This window comes from Gorilla gorilla, chromosome 8 (assembly GCF_029281585.2).
Source record: "Gorilla gorilla gorilla isolate KB3781 chromosome 8, NHGRI_mGorGor1-v2.1_pri, whole genome shotgun sequence".
NCBI classification, from domain to species: domain Eukaryota; kingdom Metazoa; phylum Chordata; class Mammalia; order Primates; family Hominidae; genus Gorilla; species Gorilla gorilla.
In genome coordinates this window covers 14,670,145-14,691,739 of record NC_073232.2, presented here as the reverse complement: position 1 = coordinate 14,691,739, position 21,595 = coordinate 14,670,145, and the positions used below count along the sequence as shown (strand labels likewise).

The following is a 21,595-nucleotide window of genomic DNA, read 5'->3' as shown; positions in this document are numbered from 1 at the left end:
CCAGAACTCTTAAATGAAACAGAATAGAAGGTATCAGACTGTATTACACATAATTTTTTTTTGAAATTTTTGTTCCAGTCATGTATGAATTTGTAGGTACTGGAATATAATATCAAACATATTTCTTACAGTGGATATAATTAAAAACATCTGAGAAACAGTGACAATTTATGTTGAGTTAATAGATAACTGATTCAATACCTTAAATTGGTTCATGCAGAACAGTATGGTTGGCCTGGAATCTGTTTTACAGATAGTTGTATAGTCTGGTGCACTGCTTTATACTACCATACTTTCCACTTACCCTCCTAAATACGCACATCTCCACCCCGTTCCTCAAGCCACAATAAGCCAGAAACCACTATTTGTGAAGCCACAGGATAAAACCAAGGTTGGGTACAGTGGCTGACGCCTGTAATCCCAACACTTTGGGAGGCTGAGGAAGGAGCATCAGGTCAAAGTCTAGCCTGGGAAACATAGCAAGACCTCATCTCTACAAAAAAATTTTAAAAATTAGTGGGGCACCCCTGTAGTTCCAGCTACTCCAGAGGCTGAGGCAGGAAGATCACTTGAGCCCAGGAGTTTGAGACTGCAGTGAGCTATGATCATGTCACTCAACTCCAGCCTGGCTGACAGAGAGATCCTGTTTCTAAACAAAAACAGAAAACTCCAAACAAAAAAAACTCCATAGGGTAAACTCTGAATTATTTAGAATCCTGGGATTACCATACCCTAGACGTTTCTTCTTTAGGCACCAACATTTCCAAATTCAAAATATTACAGATTGGCTTGGCAAACTTTTCTGTGAGGGGCCATAGAGTACATACTTTCAGCTTTGAAGGTCATGTGGCTTCTGTCACAGCTGCTCAGCTCTGCCAACACGGCATGAGAGCAGCCAGAGACGACACAGGCACAACCGAGTGGCCCCTTGGCCATAATGTGCTGCCTTCTTCTCCAAAGGAGTCACCCATATACTTCCCTACTCTTTTAGAGAAAATAGAGTAAAACACAATTTGAGATGACTCTAAACCAAAGTCATATGATTTGCTGTCCTATGTTCACTGAAATACATTTGCCAATACATTAAGTGGCTAGGCCAAAGTCATATGGTTTGCTGTGCTATGTTCACTGAAATACATCTGCCAACACACTAAGTAGCTCAAGACTCTAATTCTCACTCAATTTTTCAGGGAGCATCAAAACCACATGAAGAATCCAGGTGCTCACGTAAAAACTCTGTGATACACATAAAGGATTAGAAACTCTGCCCCAGACTACTTTACTTTTGGAGGTCCCAGGCATTTCCCTCCTCTCTATAGGTGTTGAGGCTGTCAGCTATCACGGTTTGCGGGTACTGATGTGCCTGATTTTAGAAGAACCTTTTCTACCTCCATTTGTGAAGAGGATGGTACAGAAACTAGATGGTTGTCTTTCTTAGAATGGAACATACACGTGTGAGTGGTTTTACATGTGGAACATAACATGTTGGTGGTGGGTAGGCTTTTGAGGTATCTTGGTCTTTCCTATTTCTTGGTTTTCAGTTGCTATCTCAATCAGAGCTTGTCAGGCATTAGGAGGCACACAAATTGCCTGGAGAGAAATGATGGTGATTCTAACAATCTTCTAACTGATGCTGCAAAGCTGCAGTCCACAGGGACCAAGACAGCAGAGGGATCGAATACAACAACTATTATTATTATTGAGATGGAGATTTGCTCGTCACCCAGGCGGGAGCGCAATGGCGTGATCTCGGCTCACTGCAACCTCTGTCTCTTGGGTTCAAATGATTCTTGTGCCTCAGCCTCCCGAGTAGCTAGGACTACAGGCACGCACCGCCACACCCAACTAATTTTGTATTTTTAGTAGAGACAGGGTGTCACCGTATTGGTCAGACTGGTCTCAAACTCCTGACCTTAGGTGATCCACCCACTTGGTTTCCCAAAGTGCTGGGATTACAGGCATGAGCCACCAACGCCTGGCCACAACTATTATTATAATAACCCACATAAATAAATCGTGCTTACCTCTTTTTCTTTTCTGAGGAAACTGTCCTTTAACTAACTTAAGAGTTGTTGGAGAGTCCGAGCTGTTGTCTGCTCTGGAAGCAGTTCTTTTGGGAAAGGGGCGGCACAAGTTCACCTTTTTACTCTGTACCATGTGGGGCATGCTGGCCTTCCTCTTAGGCTGCACTCTCAGATTTGACGCTGGACTCAGTGGAAAAACTCTCTTCTTTGCTTGCAACATTTCTTCAGAATCCTTTTTTGTTTCAGTTTCTTTTCTCACTTCTGCCTCTGAGACAAGAAATTCAGGATCCGGAGTCATAACTAAAGAAAATCCAGCATCACAAATTCCATCTGAAACACAAGGAGACTGAGGATGCTCTGCTAACAAGTCCAAAGCAGTAGACACTTCCAAAATGTAAGCACTAGGGTCTGAAAAATAAGAGTTCAACTGAGTTAAAGACTCTGAAGGGCACTTTTCAGCTGGAGGAATCAAGTCAAAACCACTGGGCAGTTTCCCCAAGAATGTAGGGTCTTTCATTCTATCCTGAGGAGCAACACTCAATGAAGGGCTTCTGTCCGCTTTGTACAATTCTTGGAAATGACGCTTTACTAATGTGTTTGGATGGATTCTTTCTTCAGGAAGTGATTTCTTTGTTTCTAGCAGGGCACAATTAAGGGTAGGTAAAATAGGTATCACCTTCATTGAGATGTCATCTTCAACTTTCAAATCTTTCACCCCTAGAATATATACACACGTATTAAACATCTGAAGTTTATTTTTTAAAAACAAAACATTCTGGAAAAAAAAGCTTTAGATTTCAAAATTACGTGATGGTTAAATATGTTATAGTATTTCAAATGACAACCTAAACGGCAATTAATAGAAGACTTAGAGGTACATTTAACAAATGTATCTCCATATATTTGAAATTACACACACACACGCGCACACTGAACTGAAAAAGAATCATCTGACATGCAATCACTAGGTTAGAACAAGTAAACTAAACCCTGCCTCCAGCTCCATCTCACCTAACAAGGAGCTCATGAGCTCAATGGTTCATCATAGCAGTACCACCGGTCTTTAGAGCCGGCAGATTTGCTTTCGTACTTTTTCTTATTTTGTTTTAAAATTTATCTTACTGTAGCTGTACCTTACTGAACTCACTTCAAATTCTTTTCAGAAGTTAGTGCAAGTCAACTGAACTGAAAAAAGTAGAAGCCCTAAATAATGCTGGAATCTCACTGGAATGATTATTGCTAACTTTATCACCTTTTCTAGCAAATGAAATAAAAACTTCTAAAACTGACTATGTTTCACCTCCTCTCCTGGGCCACTTTGACTGAAGTGCTAATTTTTCCTTTTTTTTGAAAATGAATAAAGGAAACAGTAAAAGGGAAAAAAAAGAGAAAAGGTCTGGTCCCTATGAACTGGGTAATAAAATCCTATAAAATTTCAGAGTTGTCAGTAATATAAAGCCACAAGAAACAACAGCCTTCAGGGCCTAGTAAGTGAAAATAAAAATTGTACCATTCTTTTTAAAGAAAAGTAACTTCAGAATGAAACACAAAGTTAGTTCTAGTTAAATACATTAGCACTAAAGCAGTTATTAGAAAAAGGAAATGAAGGACAAATAACAGTAAAAAGGAAAATGTGGCCAGATATCAAAATAAAAATTTTTGTATTTTTTGTAGACATGGGATTTGTCATGTTGCTCAGGCTGGTCTTGAATGAGTGGGCTCAAGTGATCTACCTGCCTCAGCCTCCTGGAGTGCTGGGATTACAGGCGTGAGCCACCACTCCGGGCACAACGTTTTTATAAACCAAATTGTTTTAAAGTTATTGCTCTGGTCTTTTTGTTGTTTTGTTTTGTTTTGTTTTAACTCAGAGTCTTGCTCTGTCACCCAGGCTGGAGTGCAGTGGTGTGATCTCATCTCACTGCAACCTCCGCCTCCTGGGTTCAAGCAATTCTGTGTCTCAGTCTCCCGAGTAGCTGGAATTATATGCATGTGCCACCACATCTAACTAATTTTTGTATTTTTAGTAGAGATGGGGTTTCACCATGTTGGCCAGGCTAGTCTCCAACTCCTGGCCTCAAGTGATCCGCCCGCCTTGGCCTCCCAAAGTGCTGGGATTACAGGCGTGAGCCCCTATGCCCAGCCACTCTTTTTCTTCTTCACCTGATACAAATATAGGCAAAAAGTTAGCAAGTTCATATCATATTTATGTGAGAATTTTAAACTTGCGCTTTGTTAAAATCTTTTAATGAAATACCTGAAACGTTATAGTTTACAACTAAAAAAAAAATAAAATAAAATGAAATTAGAAATCTTACAGGAGCCAGATCTGGAGTTAGCTGTTAGACCCTGAACAAGTTCAACTCTGAGTTTCTTCATCTTTGAAATCGTTATAAGAGTACTTATTTTATGGATTGCTAAGTCTATTACTTCCACCACAAAACCTGACATGATAAATGCTTGAAAAATGCAAACGGTCGCTGCCAATTATGTTATTATCATGGGTAATATTTTGCTTGTACCAAAGATGTGATGCCTAGGAAAGCACAGCGTTCTGCTTTAAGTAACTGAATTGTTTTTTGTTTTTTTTTTTTAATTTTTTTGAGACAGAGTCTCCCTCTGTCACCAGGCTCACTCCAATCTCTGCCTCCCGGGTTCCAATGATTCCCCTGCCTCAGCCTCCTGAGTAGCTGGAACTAGAGGCACATACCACCAAGCTCAGCTAATTTTTTGTATTTTAGTAGAGACGGGGTTTCACCATGTTGGCCAGGATGGTCTTGATCTCCTGACCTCGTGATCCACCCGCCTCAGCCTCCCAAAGTGCTGGGATTACAGGCGTGAGCCACCATGCCTAGCCAGTAACTGAATTTTTTAAAAAAACTTTAAAAACATGTTTATATTGGTTATAGCTTTATAAATACTATATAGAGTTTTAAACGCACACATTGTGATTATAAAACAAAGTGACTTTTTTTTTTTTTTTTGAGACAGGGTCTCACTCTGTTGCCCAGGCTGGAGGGCAGTGACACAATCTTGGCTCGCTGCAACCTCCACGTCTCGGGCTCAAGCGATCCTCCCACCTGAGCCTCCCAAGGAGATTGGACCACAGGTGCAAGCCACCACGCCTAATTTTTCTCTGTTTTTTGTAGAAACAGGGTCTTGACATGTTGCCTAGGCTGGTCTCAGAACTCCTGAACTCAAGAAATCTACCTGCCTCGGCCTCCCAGGGTGCTGGGATTACAGGTGTGAGCTGCCGTGACTGGTCAACTCTCATTTATTTATTTGTTTAGCAAATATTTATTATTTTATAGGTGCCTGGCATTGCTAGGCACTAGGGATACAGTAGAATACAAGAAGGGTAGGCATTAAATAATTATACAAATAAATATTTAAACTATATGAATGATAAATAAGCATAGGAGTCTAAGGTGAGCAAAGAGTGGTGACGGGAACAAAGAAAGTGATAGTGAAGCCGAGTTTGACAGACAGGAGGAAGAATAAGCTAGATTAGTGTTTCTCAATCTTTTTAGTCATCCTCCTTCCCAGCCCTTTTAGAGCCATTTTTCCCCCATATTGACCTCCAAAATTTTAATACCACATATACACTGCATATCTGTTTATGCACTGTATGAGTAATTTTTTTTGCCCCCAGGAGCCAAATTTTGGTCCTCTGGGTGGATCAACATCACAATAAAAATGTATGGGCTTGATATGAAAAGGACTAACAGATAAGGTCCAGATAAAGAGAACAGCACCTATGAAGACTCTGAGACATATTTACAGGAGAGACGATGGCAAAATTTAATAATAAATGAATTCAGTTTTAGACATGCTGAATTTAAGGCACCTTTGAGATATCTCAGTGGCAATGTCAGTAGACAAGTGGAGATATGGGACTGAGGCTCAGAGGGAAGCATAAACCTACAAGGGAGGTCAAGAAGGGTGAACCAGTGATGTTAAGAAAAGAGGTATTTAAGAGGAAAAAACAGTCAACAGTGTCACGTGCTGCTGAGAGGTCAAGTGAGATGAGGACTAAATATATCCAACAGACAGAGTGAGCTGGAAACCATTGTATCCTCACCTGTTGACAGGGGTGAATGAAATAAATGTAACCCATGCAGACCCATCTGCTTGCCTCCAAAATCTATGCAGAATGAGAATCAGAAGAAGAAAAGTTAGGTTGTTGATCTTATAAAGCAAAAGTAAACATAATGAAAAATATTTTTTCCCAAAACAGTTCTCCATACCTGGTTCTGATAGTAAGGCTGATGATGTAAGTAAAATGAAAAACCCTCGATCTTCTAAGCATTTGATGATTGCCTTAAATAAAAAGGAAAAATTCAACTGAAGGAATATTCTGCAATCCCTCTCTTCTCCCTCTACCCATACTCATTAGTGAATATTGACCTCAAGAAAAGAAAAAATTCTGCAAATGTTATGGGAATCAGGGTAATTCTGTCCCCAGTATCAGAAACTTCAAGTTCCTTAGCTGAAATAATCTTGGCCCTGTTGGGTCTATATAAAATAACCAGAACATGAAAGGTTAGTTTTAGAACAGTGCTCAAGAACATGGCAGATCAATCAGAAAAGACTTATTTTTTTCACTGAGACAGCTGACATTTCATACCACTGCCTAAACAGCCAATATGTTACCATGTAGTCATTATAAACTCAAGATGAATCAAACCTATAAGTAGCATCTTAAGCTCATATTTACATGAAAATTATCCCAAAACGCTGAATCTAAAAAGACTGCAAGATACCATCCAATAGAATACTTCTTTCTATGCATCTTAAGAAACGGAAAATAACAGAAAATAATCAAGTTCCAGGGCAACAAGAAATACAGATGAAAATAAATTCTTCCTCTCTTTTGTTCCCCTCTATTAGAGTCTTCAGTGGACTCTTGAGCTCAAGAAAAAAGTCTTGAAATTTTAATGCTTTCAGTAACTGGGGCAGTTTTGTCCCCAGGCAGCAGAAGTTGTCTAAAAGCTGTTGTTCTAAATCATGAATTTAATAGTTTTTCTTTTCCACTGCTTACCATTTCAAAAATCTATATACACATAAAAGATAAAATCCAATATTAGTACAATAATTTTTCAGTTAAACCACCTAAATAAAATATACCGTTTTACAGAACAAAACATTTTATTTCAAAACAGAGGTGATAAGGCTACAAATATAAATCAATATATTATTTAATCACAATGAATATACAAAATAAGACTTTTCTAATTATTACATTACAATTAAGGTATGACACTAATATCTCACTCTCAAAAAGAATCACTACTTTGAGTTTCAACAAGATTCTATGAGAGCCCCTATGTGTTGTATGTCACATGATGACTTACATATTTGTCTCCTCCACAGTCTCCTAAGCTCCTTGACTTACAGGAGCTATGATTTAAGAGCCTATTTCTTTAAGAGACAGGGTATCACTCTGTTACCCAGCCTGCAGCGCAGTGGCACAGTAACAGCTCACTGCATCCTTGAACTTCCAGGCTCAAGCTATCCTCCCACCTCAGCCTTCGGAGTAGCCAGGACTACAGGCGCAGGCCGTTATGCCTGGCTAGTTTAAAAAAAAAGTTTTTTAATTTTGGTAGAGATAAGATCTTGCTATGTTGCCCAGGCTGGTCTCAAACTCCTGGCCTCAAGCGATCCTCCCACCTTGGCCTCCCAAAGTAATGGGATTACAGATGTGTTCCACCATGCCAGACTTTAGGGACTACACTACTTTGTATCCTTGCTTCTTGCCCCTCCTGCCCAGTATGTGAATCAACCTTTTTTTTTTTTTTTTGAAATGGAGTCTTGCTCTATCGCCCAGGCTGGAGTGCAGCTGCGCAATCTAGGCTCACTGCAAGCTCCGCCTCCTGGGTTCATGCCATTCTCCTGCCTCAGCCTCCCAAGTAGCTGGGACTACAGGCGCCCATCACCACACCCAGATAATTTTTTTGTATTTTTTAGTAGAGACAGGGTTTCATCATGTTAGTCAGGATGGTCTCGATCTCCTGACCTCGTGATCCGCCCGCCTTGGTCTCCCAAAGTGCTGGGATTACAGGCGTGAACCACCACGCCTGGCCGTGAATCATCCCTTTGTCCAGTGTATCTATGCTGTAGATGCTACCCACCCTCTGGGGCAATAGTAGTACTTCATAATGCCTGCACCACCTACCTCATTCATCACAAGGAGTACTCAAGTATAGCATAATAAATAAAATATTTTGAGATGGACAGTCCACACTCACATAACTTTTCTTACAGTATATTGTTGTAACTATTCCATTTTATTATTGTTGTTAATCTCTTACTGTGCCTAATTTATAAATTAAACTTTATCATAAGTATGCATGTATAGAAAAAAACACAGTATACATAGGGTTCAGTACTATCCACGGTTTCAGGCATCCACTGGGGGTCTTGGAACATATACCCCACAGATACTGTATTACATTAATAATATATAAATAAATATTAAACATGAAACTCCTTTCAGCAAATTAAAATGATTCCATCTAGGCACAACTAATACATATCAATTTAAGAAAAACATAATAATTATATTTTAAATTAGTGATGCTTACCAATTGCTTGTTTTTAATACATTCTGTTAATTTATCTATATTTTCCCCTTGTCTGTTTGACAGTTCTACCTCATACAAATTGAAGCACAAATCTTGAAAACAGACTGTAGAGAAAACCAGAAAAACATTTCTTATTTTTAATATGCTATTATGTACTTATAGTCAATTTGTTCATTTTATATGTTGCAAAAATGAAAGAATAGAAATACTACTCAAAAACCTTTATCATTTACTGTTCTTGGTTATAAAACTCCCTCATAAAACATCACCAAAATAGTTATTTTAAAACAATGCTCTTATTTATACTGACACTGCTATAGGATTAACAAGACAAATACAAATACATACTACATGAATAAACATCAGTGCTCCATGAATTAACCTAAATGACCAAGAAATTTCCTTCTCATGGTTTTTCTTTGAGTTTAAAAGTACATCTATAAATAAAACCAACAAAAACTCTGTCCTCGAGAGGAACAGTTACAAGTTCCCAAATGCTTTTAATATCTGTTTGCTTAATTGCATCAGTATTTCTATATTTCCATATTTCTATATTTCTATATTGTCATCTTAGATGCAACTACCTTTCAGTTTCTAGTTGGCCTCCAAGGAACTGAAGAAAATAGTAACTCTACAGCTTTCTTACAAAAGACTCTTTTAAGAGTCACTTATGATGAAACAGAAGTGTGCATGTGTGAGTGTTTGGAAGAGAGCAGAAAATAACCAGAACAAAGCCCAGGACAAGTAGCGTGTTATTACATTTCAACAGACCTTTCTCCTCCAAGTAATTCTGTTTTCTGAAGGCAGCCTCTGGTAGACTTTTTTTCAAGGAAGACACTTTCATTACATATTTAAAATCTAGTTCCTGGGGTCTGAAAAACAACACAACAGTATCAAGCAGAATAATAAACAGTGGATCTAAATTTCCTTAAGTTTCGGTTTTCTAATATAAATGTAAACAAAAATATAACCACAAAAAAGACCTTAAGTTGATAAGCTCCAGGTTAAATAATATGTGTATTTTTAAGTAGTACAGATTTTCCAATATATGACCCATAAACCATGGTCTGCAAATATGTTCACATCTTCTGAATACGTGTATTTTCAGTACAGACAAAATATCTAGATGTGTCAAAAAATTATGTATACAGGAATAAGGAATTAAAAAAAACTATGCTATTTATGAGTTATTTGCCAGGCATGGTGGCTCACGCCTGTAATCCCAGCAACTTTGGGAGGCTGAGGCGGGCGGATCACGAGGTCAGGAGATTGAGACCATCCTGGCTAACTCGGTGAAACCCCATCTCTACTAAAAATACAAAAAATTAGCCGGATGTGGTGGCGGGCGCCTGTAGTCCCACCCAGCTACTCGGGAGGCTGAGGCAGGAGAATGGCGTGAACCCAGGAGGTGGAGCTTGCAGTGAGCTGAGATTGTGCCGCTGCACTCCAGCCTGGGCGACAGAGTGAGACTCCGTCTCAAAAAAAAAAAAAAAAAAGTTATTTCCTGACTACTTTTTCCTTTTTTTTGTGTGTGAGATGGAGTCTGGCTCTGTCACCCAGGCTGGAGTGCAGTGGTGCGATCTCGGCTCACTGCAACCTCTGACTCCCGGGTTCAAGTGATTACCCTGCCTCAGCCTCCCGAATAGCTGGGATTACAAGCATGCCGCACCACGCCCAGCTAATTTTTGTATTTTCAGTGGAGACAGCATTTCACCGTATTGGCCAGGCTGGTTTCCAACTCCTGACTTCAGGCAATCTGCTCACCTCGGCCTCCCAAAGTGCTGGGACTATAGGTGTAAGCCACCGTGCCCAGCACTCTGTTTCCTTTTTAAAAAACTCGCTTTTACACTTATACAAAAGTTGCAAACATAGGACAAAGAATTCTTTAATACCCTTCATCCAGATTTCCCAAATATTAACAGTATACCATGTTTGCTTTGTCATTCTCTCTCTATATACACACGCATTATTTTTTTCTGAACCTTTTGGGAGTAAGATGCAAACCTGATGCCCTTTTATGTCACATACCTCTCTGTGTGATTCCTTTAAACAGGAAATTTTTTCTTTTCTGTTTTTGAGATAAGGTTTCACTCTGTCGCCCAGGCTGGAGTGTAGTGGCGTGATCTCAGCTCAGTGCAACCTCCACCTCCCAGGTTCAAGTGATTCTCCTGCCTCAGCCTCCCCAGTAGCTAGGATCACAGGCACGTGCCACCACGCCCGGCTAATTTTTTGTATTTTAATTAGGGAGAGCGTTTCGCCATGTTGCCCAGGTTGGTCTCAAACTCCTGGACTCAAGCAATCCTCCTGCCTTGGCCTCCCAAAGTGCTAGGATTACAGACAGGAGCCACTGTGCCTGGCCCCTAGCAAATTTTCTTATACAATCCCAAAGCAATAAGCAAAATCAACACATTCACAATGATAACGATACTATGACTTAACCTACATCTTACTCAAATGCTGCCAACCGTCTCACTAATTTCCTTCACAGAAAAAGAAAACAATTTCCAATCCAAGATGCCACAATGCATTCAGTAATCACATCTCTTTAGTCTCCTTTAATCTGGAACAGTTTTTCAGTCTTTCTTTACTTCAATGACTAGGGTATTTTGAAAAATACAGACGATTCTGCAGAATGCTCCTGAATCAGGATAGGTCTATCATTAACTTAATTGCTTAGTTAAGACGGTATCTGCCAGTTTACTCCACTGGTAAGTCTGCATTGTTTCCTTTGTGATTAATAAGCAAGTAGTGGGGAAATGTTGTAAGATACGCAAATATTATTAAACTTTCACCTGTTTTTAGCACACACTGGTTGATTATTATGGTGTTGTCAAATGCTGATCTTCTAATTTATCAATCTTTCCACATTTATTAGGTGTACTCTATAATGAGGAAGAACTTTCCCTTCTCTCCTATTTGCTTATTCACATAATTTTTATGTTGTGGGTTATTAACTCCTACCTCTTCTTAAAAAAGGCTGATAGAAAAAAAAAACGAATCCTTACAACACATCAGTTTTCACCTTATATTTCAATTAAACTATGACTATTTCTTAATGGTTTTGGGTACAAACTAAGAACAGGATGAACAAAAAGATTTCCTAAGATGTTCTTCACAGTTCCCCAGGAGAAAATATTAATCATGACAACTGCTTTTAATGTAAATACATGTAACAGCTATTCTAATATTTTTCTAAGAAAATCATGTTAAAATTTGAAAATCAGATACTGCAAATGTTAATAAAAATAATACGATTAAGTGGCTATAATCTGCTATATTTGCTATCAAGCAAATCTGATTTATTTCTTGGGGAAGGTCAAATTTCTAGTATCTACTAGTTTAATTTATCCCAAGAGGTCATTTTCCCATTAATAAATTAGAATTTAGGTTTCCTATGTCATACCCTGTGTGCTATACATTTACCCAAATATACCCTCATCTAAAATCAAGAACAGTTGCTGTATTTTACACCAATGCCACCCTTGAAATGAGGTGAGGAAAAAAACCCCAAAACTTGTAATATGAGCATTAGTAAAGGACATAACATTTAATACTTACAGCTGTGTTGGAATCATTGCACCATAAGTGGACCGAAGAGCTATATCACATAGCATACGGTCTTGAACAATTAATTTCCCTTTCCATGGAGACATGAGAACTGAAGAAATGAAGGTAAAAAAGAAACTGATTATTTATGATGAAACATTTACTCAAGAAAAAAAAAACCTAAAAGAATCAATGAACTATTTCCTACCATTTTCACTGCGTTCAAGTCTAGCAGAAAAAGAAAGAAAAAGAACATGTTTACAAGAGTAAAAGGAACAAATTCAGTAAAACAAAGCATGCACATAATTACTTACATGCTTTTATGAGCTGGTGGTGCCATAGTTTTAGGTTCCCTGTATCGAAAAGCTACAATTACATAAGGACAGATCTGTCTGGGTCGTTCAATAACGGTGTTGCCTGAAAGTTCGTAAAAGTAATACTGAAAGAAGAAAAATAAGTATTATCAGGGTAGCACTATGGAACTGCATATGTACCAAGTTTTTCTCAACCCCACCGAACCCTGAAATTTAACACATTAGACTCAGAAATATATCTTGGGTGTTACTCATTCACAGGTAACTATACCTGACTCAGTTCAAAGGCACGAAAATGACTCGTCTTGTTAGAAACCTTGTTAGTATTTTCAGACACGTGGCAATCATAGCCAGAAGATGGCTTAGTATAGTTAGTTGTATAATTCTCAGACACAAACTTGACTTTTCCCTAGAATGAAAATATTAAAACTAATCAGATGCCTTCGAATAGCAATAACCTTTACTCTAGGATTCATTTAGAAGTAGTCTAACAAGGATGCAGATATGTGTCCCCTAACAGTAACTGTATTAAGAACTATACTTCCTAGAAAAACAATTATCTTAAGACCAAAAATAGTTTTGATTATCCATGAACCCTTAAAAATGGACTCAAAAATTTTGGACATTTGGGCGTCTGAGACAAATATCCATAGTTTTTATCACAATATCAAAGAAATATACGAATCACCCTAAATTTAAGAGAGCCATTTCCTTAAAAGAAAAACTATAGCCCACCATCTTTTATGTTACGGTCACTGAATGGCTCTTTGGTGACTATAATGTAAAAGAGGACAAAATCTAAAATTTCAAAAGATGAGTTTCCAATCTGAACTATGATCAGTTGTAAATTATAAACTGAGATACTTCTATTATGACAGGGCCCAGCAAGTTAACAAGGAGCAAATATGTAGCAAAGTTCTTAGCAGGCAGCTGGTCCTGGTTGCTGAACAGTCAGCAGTATTTTCCATTACAGAGTTCTCTCCATCAAGGGTTACATGTCTCTCCAAAAAAAAAGAAAAAAGCAAGCAGCTGGGCACAGTGGCTCACAACTGTAACCCAGCACTTTGGGAGGCCGAGGCGGGCAGATTATGAGGTCAAGAGATCAAGACCATCCTGGCCAACATGGTGAAACCCTGCCTTTACTAAAAATACAAAAAAATTAGCTGGGTGTGGTAGCGCGCACCTGTAGTCCCAGCCACTTGGGAGGCTGAGGTAGGAAAATTGCTTGAACCCGGGAGGTGGAGGTTGCAGTGAGCTGAGATTGTGTCACTACACTCCAGCCTGGCAACAGAGCAAGACTGTCTCAAAAAACAAACAAACAAAAAAATAAAAAGCAAGTAAGCCAAGTTTACCATTATGATGAAATATGCAATGATTTTAAAAGCTGTTTTGAATAATACAATGACATAAGACAATGTTCACAAGATGTTATTAACTTATATCAAAATGGGATATGGGACTATAGGCAATTTTAATTTTTATAAGAAGAATATAGTTACTTTTTAAAAAAGAAGATGTTTTGTTGTTGTTTAAGTCCTGCCTCTTCATTTACAGACCCACCAAAGGCCAAACCACCAAGCCAAAAAATGTAAATAGTACTTTTCGGTAACCAATCATCTCTACCATCTCCTCATCAAACATTTTATGGTTCTGGGTGCGGCTCGATTTTGTGAAATAAAATGAAGATTGAGAGCACAGAGGCCAAAACAGCAATATCCAGCTAGTGGCAAGAAACCAAGGCTGAGGCATAATCTAAGTAAAAAACGAAATGCTTATTATCTGCATTAGTAGGCATACTTTCTGCAGCACTCATCGCAGAGCAAGAAAAGAAAGATTAAGGGAGGAAAACTAGTGATTGTACCTCAAAGCAATGTTACTCCCCCACCACTTTTTTTTTTTTTTTTTTTTTTGAGACGGAGTTTTTTGTTCTTGTTACCCAGGCTGGAGTGCAGTGGCGTGATCTTGGCTCACTGCAACCTCCGCCTTCCGGGTTCAAGTGATTCTCCTGCCTCAGCCTCCCAAGTAGCTGGGATTACAGGCACCCGCCACCACGTCAGGCTAATTTTTTTTATACTTTTAGTATAAAAAGTGGAGACAGGGTTTCGCCATGTTGGCTAGGCTGGTCTCAAACTCCTGACCTCAGGTGATCCACCCGCCTTGGCCTCCCAAAGTGCTAGGATTACAGGCATGAGCCACAGAGCCTGGCCTCTCCCTCCGCTTTTTTGAGAACAAACTTTACAATATTAAGAATTCACACGCTCTTGTTTTTTTTTTTTTTTTTAAATTAAAGGTCATTTAGTGCTAGGCTGATAACCAAAGAATTTAAGATAGTAACAAAGCTAAAACAAAAACAATAAAACGAGACCACAGAAATGTCCTCAAGAAGCCCAATCACATCTAAAATCAGTTTCCCTTCTGTTTGGGTGAAAATTCTAATTGCATGATTCACTTAACAGTACCATTTAGGACATTTAATGATTTGTGGCATCATCAGTTCTAGGTAGCACATGAAGCTGTGAAGCTGGATGTCTTATGGAGAAAGAAAATAAAGATTCTATTGACCATTTAAATTAGACAATGAATGTTGTTTTCTAAATTCATCTTTTATAAGTGTAATCACATCACCTTATAAGCAGCTACTTGTTTTCTGTTATTTCATATTTAAAAAGTAGCTGTGACAGGTGAGAGGAAGATTTTTCCCTGCATACCCTTTTATTATTTTTGAAGTTAAAAAAAAAGTTTACAATCTAGTAAATGAATCAAAGTTTTCTTTTTAAAGAAAAGGAAAAATAGTTTTGCTTTTCCTGAATTTGGATAGCTAACTTTGGTGAGAACTATGTTCAACTAAGATCTACAGAGAATATCAAAGGTAGATAACCTTAAACTTTAAAAGGAAATCACATAACAGCACATTTAAGCTTTACCTTAATTATATTAAAAATTACAACATAACCAGATTTCCCATGATACCATGGTCTTGAATGAAGATAGTCGGAGTATCTGGAAATGTATACACCTGTAAAAGTATAAAACATAGATTAAGCAGCAGATTGCCCATCAGACAGAAGAAAGTAGAAGCAAGAAGACCAATTAGAAAGAAAGCTACTGTGATAGTTGAGACAGGAGAGGAGGATTCCAACAAGGCAGCAGCAATGAAAAACGAGGAAGAAAGGACAGGCTTCAGGGCTATTCCTCAACTGAGGCACCTCTTTCGAAACATAAGAGACAATGGGTGAGAAAACTGATACAGTGGAAGAGAGCGCTAATTCTGTGGTCAGAAGCTTGGGTTCCAGGTAAGAATAAGTCACTCAGGTAGGGAGGGTGTGCCTGGGTCACAGATACAAAGACCACAGGGTGCTCATGAAGATATAAAAGATCAATAAGCTTTAAAAACTATTATTAATTGAAAGTATTATTATACACAAAATTATCCAGTTCTAGTCAAGCCAAAAATTACAAAAGACATACAAGTAGTAGTGTTAATTTTATTATCAACCCCAGTGTATGTGTTTTTGAAGAATGTGTATTTGTCAGGAAAAATCCAGTTTCTACTTCCACCACTCTACTGAAGCCAGCCTCTCAAACATCAGCAATGAAATCATAAGATTGTAGCAACGTAGGAAAACGTCTTTTTTTTTTTTTTGAGATGTAAGCTGCAGTGGTTATTTGTAATTTACTTTCAGACTCTCCAGAAAAAAAATTAAACAAATGAAGCAAATAATGCAATGTGTATGTTTATATTTATATATATATATATATAGATATTTATATACATTTATATTTAGAGACAGAGTCTCGCTCTGTTGATCTTGGCTCACTGCAACCTCTGCCTCCCAAGTTCAAGCAACTCTCGAGTCTTGGCCACCTGAGTAGCTGGGATTACAGGTGCATGCCACCATGCCTGGCTAATTTTTGTATTTTTAGTAGAGACGGGGTTTGGCCATGTTGGTCAGGCTGGTCTGGAACTCCTGGCCTCAAGGGATACACCTGCCGTGGCCTCCAAAAGAGCTACGATTACAGGCATGAGCCACCGTACCCAGCCAATAATGTATAATATTATCTGCTAAACTTTGGTGGTAGGTATATTATGGTATGCTCTTTACTTTTTCTATGTTTGAATTTTTCATAATGAAATGAGGGTGGGGTGAAAAAATAGGAGAGAAGAAAAAAAGCTGTATGCAGTGTTATCAGTGTTATGAATTTATCACTTTTAATGTCCCTTAGAAGATGAGTTGAATGTAAACTTTAAATTTTTTTGTTTTATAGTTATCATACGACCCAGTGGTTCCACTCATTATATATCGAAGATATATACAATTATGTCCACCCAAAAACTTGTACATGTATGTTCATAGGACCATTATTCATAATAGCCCAAAAGTAGAAATAACCCGTATGTCCATGAATTGATGAATGGATAAAGAAAATATGGTATGGCCACATAACAGAATACACCATTGTATAATATAACATTTTGGTCAACAGACTGCATAAAGTTTGGACAGTGATCCCATAAGTTTGTAATACCATATTTTTACTGTACTTTTTCTGTTTTGATACACAAACACACACCACTATTTTATAACTGCCTGAAGTATTCCGTACAGTAACATGCTGTACAGGTTTGTAGCCTAGGGGCAATAGGCCACACCATACAGCCTAGGTGTGTAGTAGGCTATGCCCTCTAGGTGTCTCTAAGTACGCTCTGTGATGTTCACATGAGTAAAAAATTGCGGCCAGGCAGGGTAGCTCACACCTGTAATCCCAGCACTTTGGGAGGCCAAGGAGGGCTGACCACGAGGTCAGGAGATCGAGACCATCCTGGCCAACATGGTGAAACCCAGTCGCTACTAAAAATACAAAAATTAGTTATGCATGGTGATGTGTGCCTGTAATCTCAGCTACTCAGAAGGCTGAGGCAGGAGAATCACTTGAACCAGGGAGTCGAAGGTTGCAGAGAGCTGAGATTGCGCCGTTGCACTCCAGCCTGGTGACAGAGCGAAACTCCGTACCCCCCCACCAAAAAAAAAAAAAAAAAAAAACTGCCTACCAATGCAATTCCTGGAATGTATCTCCATTGTTAAGTGCTGCAGGACCGTATTATTCAATCATAAAAAGGAATGAAGTACTACTGGTTCATGCTACAATATGCCTTAAAAACATGCTAAAAGAAGTTACTCAAAAAATACCATATATGATATGATTCCACTTATATGAAATGTCCAGAATAGGCAAATCTATAAAGGCAGAAAATAGACTGGTGGTTGCCTAGAGCGGAGATGGTAGAGAATGGGGAGTCACTGCTAATGGCCATGGGATTTCTTTTTTGGGTGATAAAAATGGTCTAAAATTGACTGTTACGATGGTTACCTAACTATGGGACTACACTAAACAATGGGTGAATTCTATAATTGTGAATTATATCTCAATAAAGCAGTTTTTTTTTTTTTAAAAAAAAGGTCAGTAGGAATCTAGCCATGAAGCCCGATAATCTTTCTCAGTTCTGATCTCCACATTCTACATAGCACCTGGCACTGCTCAATACCCCTCTTCGTGAGATCTTTCTGCTTTCCATGAAACTCTATTTCCTAAGTCGCCAGGTAACAGACTGCTCTTGACAATTCCTTGTTCTATCCTCGCTGTACCTCCCCACACCCTGGTCCCATTAATGACCCAAAAGTTCTGTTTTTGCCATCTTCTCTTTCCATGCCATCCCACTAACAATGTCTTAGCTTCAATTCACACTCCACTCCCACAACCCCAGCCCCAAATCTAGTTCTGATCCCTTTCCCAACTATTTTTATGACCTATAGGCTATCTTTCAGAAACACTTATGAAAATCTCACTTTTTCTCAAATTCAACTCATAAAAGTAGTACTGTCCATTTATTGAGAACTTACTAGGTGCAAACTCCTGGGCTAAACACTTTCCAGTCTCACTGAATCCTCTCAACAACTCTATAAAGTAGTTTAATCTGTTTTACACATGAAGAAACTGAACCTTCAAAAAAGTTAGTGCTAATGCATGTTCTTGACAATTAGATAACATTTTTATTTTTAACTCATCAGCTTCTCTACCAATCTGCTTCTCTTCTTATGTACCTCTTTTCTATTAATAATTATCACTGTAGTGTAAGTTTAAAAGCTTATATTTGATTATTTCCTCTCTTACCCCTCACATTCCATAGTTGCCAAGTTCGGTCAGCTCTATTTTCTATTCTTATTGCCATTGTGACAATTTAGAAGAGATTCTCAAGACAATACCAATCTCTTGACACTGAAAAATACTGTTAAGTTTTAGACTCAAATCTCATTCATATGTTTAAAGTTAGAAATCTAAACATTATGAACTGTTTGACATTTAATGAAACTGGCTTTTAATATACATATCTTATAAAACTAATGAAACCTCACTTCATCTTGTAAAAGAAGATTTTTTTTTAAGATTCTTTTTGCTTTACAGACTTACCTTTGGCTGGATCACCCAGAGTGGTAACAGCACTGCTGCCAACACGGAGTCCACGCTGACATACCAATTTTGCCTTTAAACAAAAGATTACTTTGCTTCAGTCTTTGAAGCAATGAAATAATGCTATAATCTGTAAGGTTTTTTTCTTTTAATTTTATTTTTTATTATACAATAGAGACAGGGTCTCACTATATTGCCCAGGCTGATCTCAAATTCCTGGGCTCAAGCAATCCTCCCACCTCAGCCTCCCAAAATGCTGAGATTACAGGCATGAGGCACAACTGCATCTGGCCTAATCCATAAGCTTTAAAATAAATAGTCTGCTCACTGTAGGTATTCGGGGCACAAAGAAAACTTATGCAAAGCAATCTGTATTTTGATTAATGGCCCAAACTTTTCAGAGAATTTTACCATTTCAATCAACAAAAATGTCAGGAAAACCAAACTAAGCAGGGTCACAGATAAGTCCACTAGAAGATTTATTTTCCAACTACAGCTTTAGAAGCATGAAATTTCAAAACGTCTTGTTGCCAAATATCATTTTTAGTAAGAACCCAGAGCATGTTACTTGAATTCAGACGATTAAGTTAAAAAGGGATAAACTCTTCTGGTATTACTATATAGTCCTTATTATATGTTAGTGCTAATTATCCGCTAAACAAATCTGCCCCCCTTCTCTATAAACCATTAACCTAATCGAAGCACTAACTTTGAATTATTTTAGATCTCTGGTATTGTTTAAAATGTATCTCGGAAGCCATACATATCTTTGGAGACCTACCCTGTACACAGTCCTTTCCTTCTCCCATAATTTAGGTACAGGCAACAATACAGATTTCAGTCTTCAAATATTGAATGAAGCAATTTCAGTTAACCAGGATGCCAAAGTTTATTAAGTTACATGATTTATCTCCCAAATCAAATAATTTAAACCAGAAAAACTTCCACAGGAAACAAAGTTTCTATTAAACGATAATCCAGAATGGAAAAATATCCATTCACTCTAGTAAAGGCCATTATTGACACTAAAGAAAACTGTTTTAATCCAAATTGCACCCTAAGCTTACAAATGTATTTAAGATAAAACTAAAGAGAAACCATGAAAAGTTGTAGAAATCAAATCAAATCTCCTTCATGACTGGCTTTTGTTGCTGTCATTTACATGCCACCAAACTAAGTAACAAAATATACTGATGAATTGGTAATCTTACAACCCTTACAGAACTGAACTACCACAATACTTAAGACAAATGATACCATTAATTTTCTACAACCTAATTCCCTTACCTGCTTTTCAGTATCAAACAGAAGAAACCCGTAAGTGTCTTGAAGTTCTTCCTGAGTATAACTACTTGCTTTTTTTTGTTGGTAAAAAGTTTTGTACTGTATAAAGAGAGAACAGAATAACCAAACGCTATAAACATACTATTTTGTCTTGCAAATTTTTAAAAATCCATCATTTAAATTCTTCCTGCCATTAAGACTAAATATAAATGCATTATTTTTCTATTCCCTAGAATAATTACCTTCCAAGTGACTATTTCCAAGGATCTGCTGCGTCTGAAAAATTATAGCTAAAAAGTGCTAGGCTTATATACCAAAAATGATGGGTTTACCTCTTTTAAAACTAAAACAAAACCATCATAGTGTGTACCAAGCACCTCACCTCATTTAAGAAAATGTCATTTTTCACCAAAGTCACTTGACTGTACTGAAAACCATGCTCAGATGAAGAGTCCAAGTAAGAAGTATGGAGGAGTGAAACTGCCCTCTGGAAGACAGAGTCTGAACTCAAGGACACTGTCTCAAAAACTGTAAAACACAAACAAAAATGACGCAGCTATTTAAGAAACCAAAGGATGGGGTTAAGGGAGACACACTGAATATCACTCAAAACATCACCTATTCCTTTCCTATATAACTAAGAAATATTTGTACTGTCTTAACAAAATTTAAAAGACCTCTGATGTAAAGAAAATAACCTAAATAAATTACAACTGAAGCTGAATTACTTTTAGTACAGGAGCTAAAATATGTCCTGCCAGACCTGGTATGCCTTTTGGTTGAAAGCTGTGTACTATAACTGTAGTTGGTCAAAAGTGGATACAACTGTAGTGTCAAGGTGGTGGTCAGGAGCTGCTTAGACTTTTAGAGCAATTTCTCATTCTTTAGTTTTTTTCATCCTTTGTTTCTATTCTTTTTTTTTTTAAATATATACTCCACACTTGATAAACTTACTCTTTACATATTTTCATTAAATCCCTAAGTCAGCTAGGTTCCTTTTAAGGGACCTACTATTGCCCACTCACCAGACACAATAGAAATCATTGTATCTCTGGGATTTCCTCACCCGTCAAGAAGAGTCTATTGAGTTTTACTTCCTGTGAGTTGTATTATAAAATCACTTTCTTTCATTTTATACAACAGAGCTGTACTTACAATTTTTTGAAGGTGCTTTTTTCAAACCATACCCATGTGAGATAGCTTTGAGAGACTGTGATACGCCCTTCCCATGAGAGGCACGTTTCCTAATTGAGAATTACCGACTGGATCCAGTAATTATGTTGACTGACTCTTTGTGCCTTTTGATTTTACAAGTCTCTACTTTAGCAAGAACTGAGCCTAATGACCTACGGACACTCTTGCATCTAACCATTTTAAC

At 37.9% G+C, this 21,595-nt stretch overlaps 1 protein-coding gene across 17 annotated transcripts in view; it reads right to left on the bottom strand.

Annotated features, from left to right (window-relative positions):
- Positions 1-21,595, bottom strand: part of TASOR2 (transcription activation suppressor family member 2) — a 79,827-nt gene that overhangs the window by 31,509 nt on the left and 26,723 nt on the right. For 7 of the 17 annotated variants that reach the window (XM_055353145.2, XM_055353143.2, XM_055353136.2 and 4 more), the window contains exons 3-15: positions 20,600-20,745; positions 20,221-20,316; positions 18,934-19,006; positions 15,390-15,481; positions 12,737-12,874; positions 12,466-12,590; positions 12,360-12,379; positions 12,164-12,263; positions 9,377-9,477; positions 8,606-8,709; positions 6,269-6,341; positions 6,103-6,165; positions 2,025-2,741 (exon numbers count right to left, since the gene is read on the bottom strand). In XM_055353145.2, coding sequence (XP_055209120.2) covers positions 2,025-2,741; positions 6,103-6,165; positions 6,269-6,341; positions 8,606-8,709; positions 9,377-9,477; positions 12,164-12,263; positions 12,360-12,379; positions 12,466-12,491 — 1,204 coding nt within the window. In that variant the 5' untranslated portion in view covers positions 12,492-12,590; positions 12,737-12,874; positions 15,390-15,481; ... (1 more) ...; positions 20,221-20,316; positions 20,600-20,745. Of the gene's footprint in view, positions 1-2,024; positions 2,742-6,102; positions 6,166-6,268; positions 6,342-8,605; positions 8,710-9,376; positions 9,478-12,163; positions 12,264-12,359; positions 12,380-12,465; positions 12,591-12,736; positions 12,875-15,389; positions 15,482-18,933; positions 19,007-20,220; positions 20,317-20,599; positions 20,746-21,595 lie in introns of those variants that run through there. The other 10 variants (XM_063709852.1, XM_055353139.2, XM_055353137.2 and 7 more) reach the window with 5 other exon arrangements.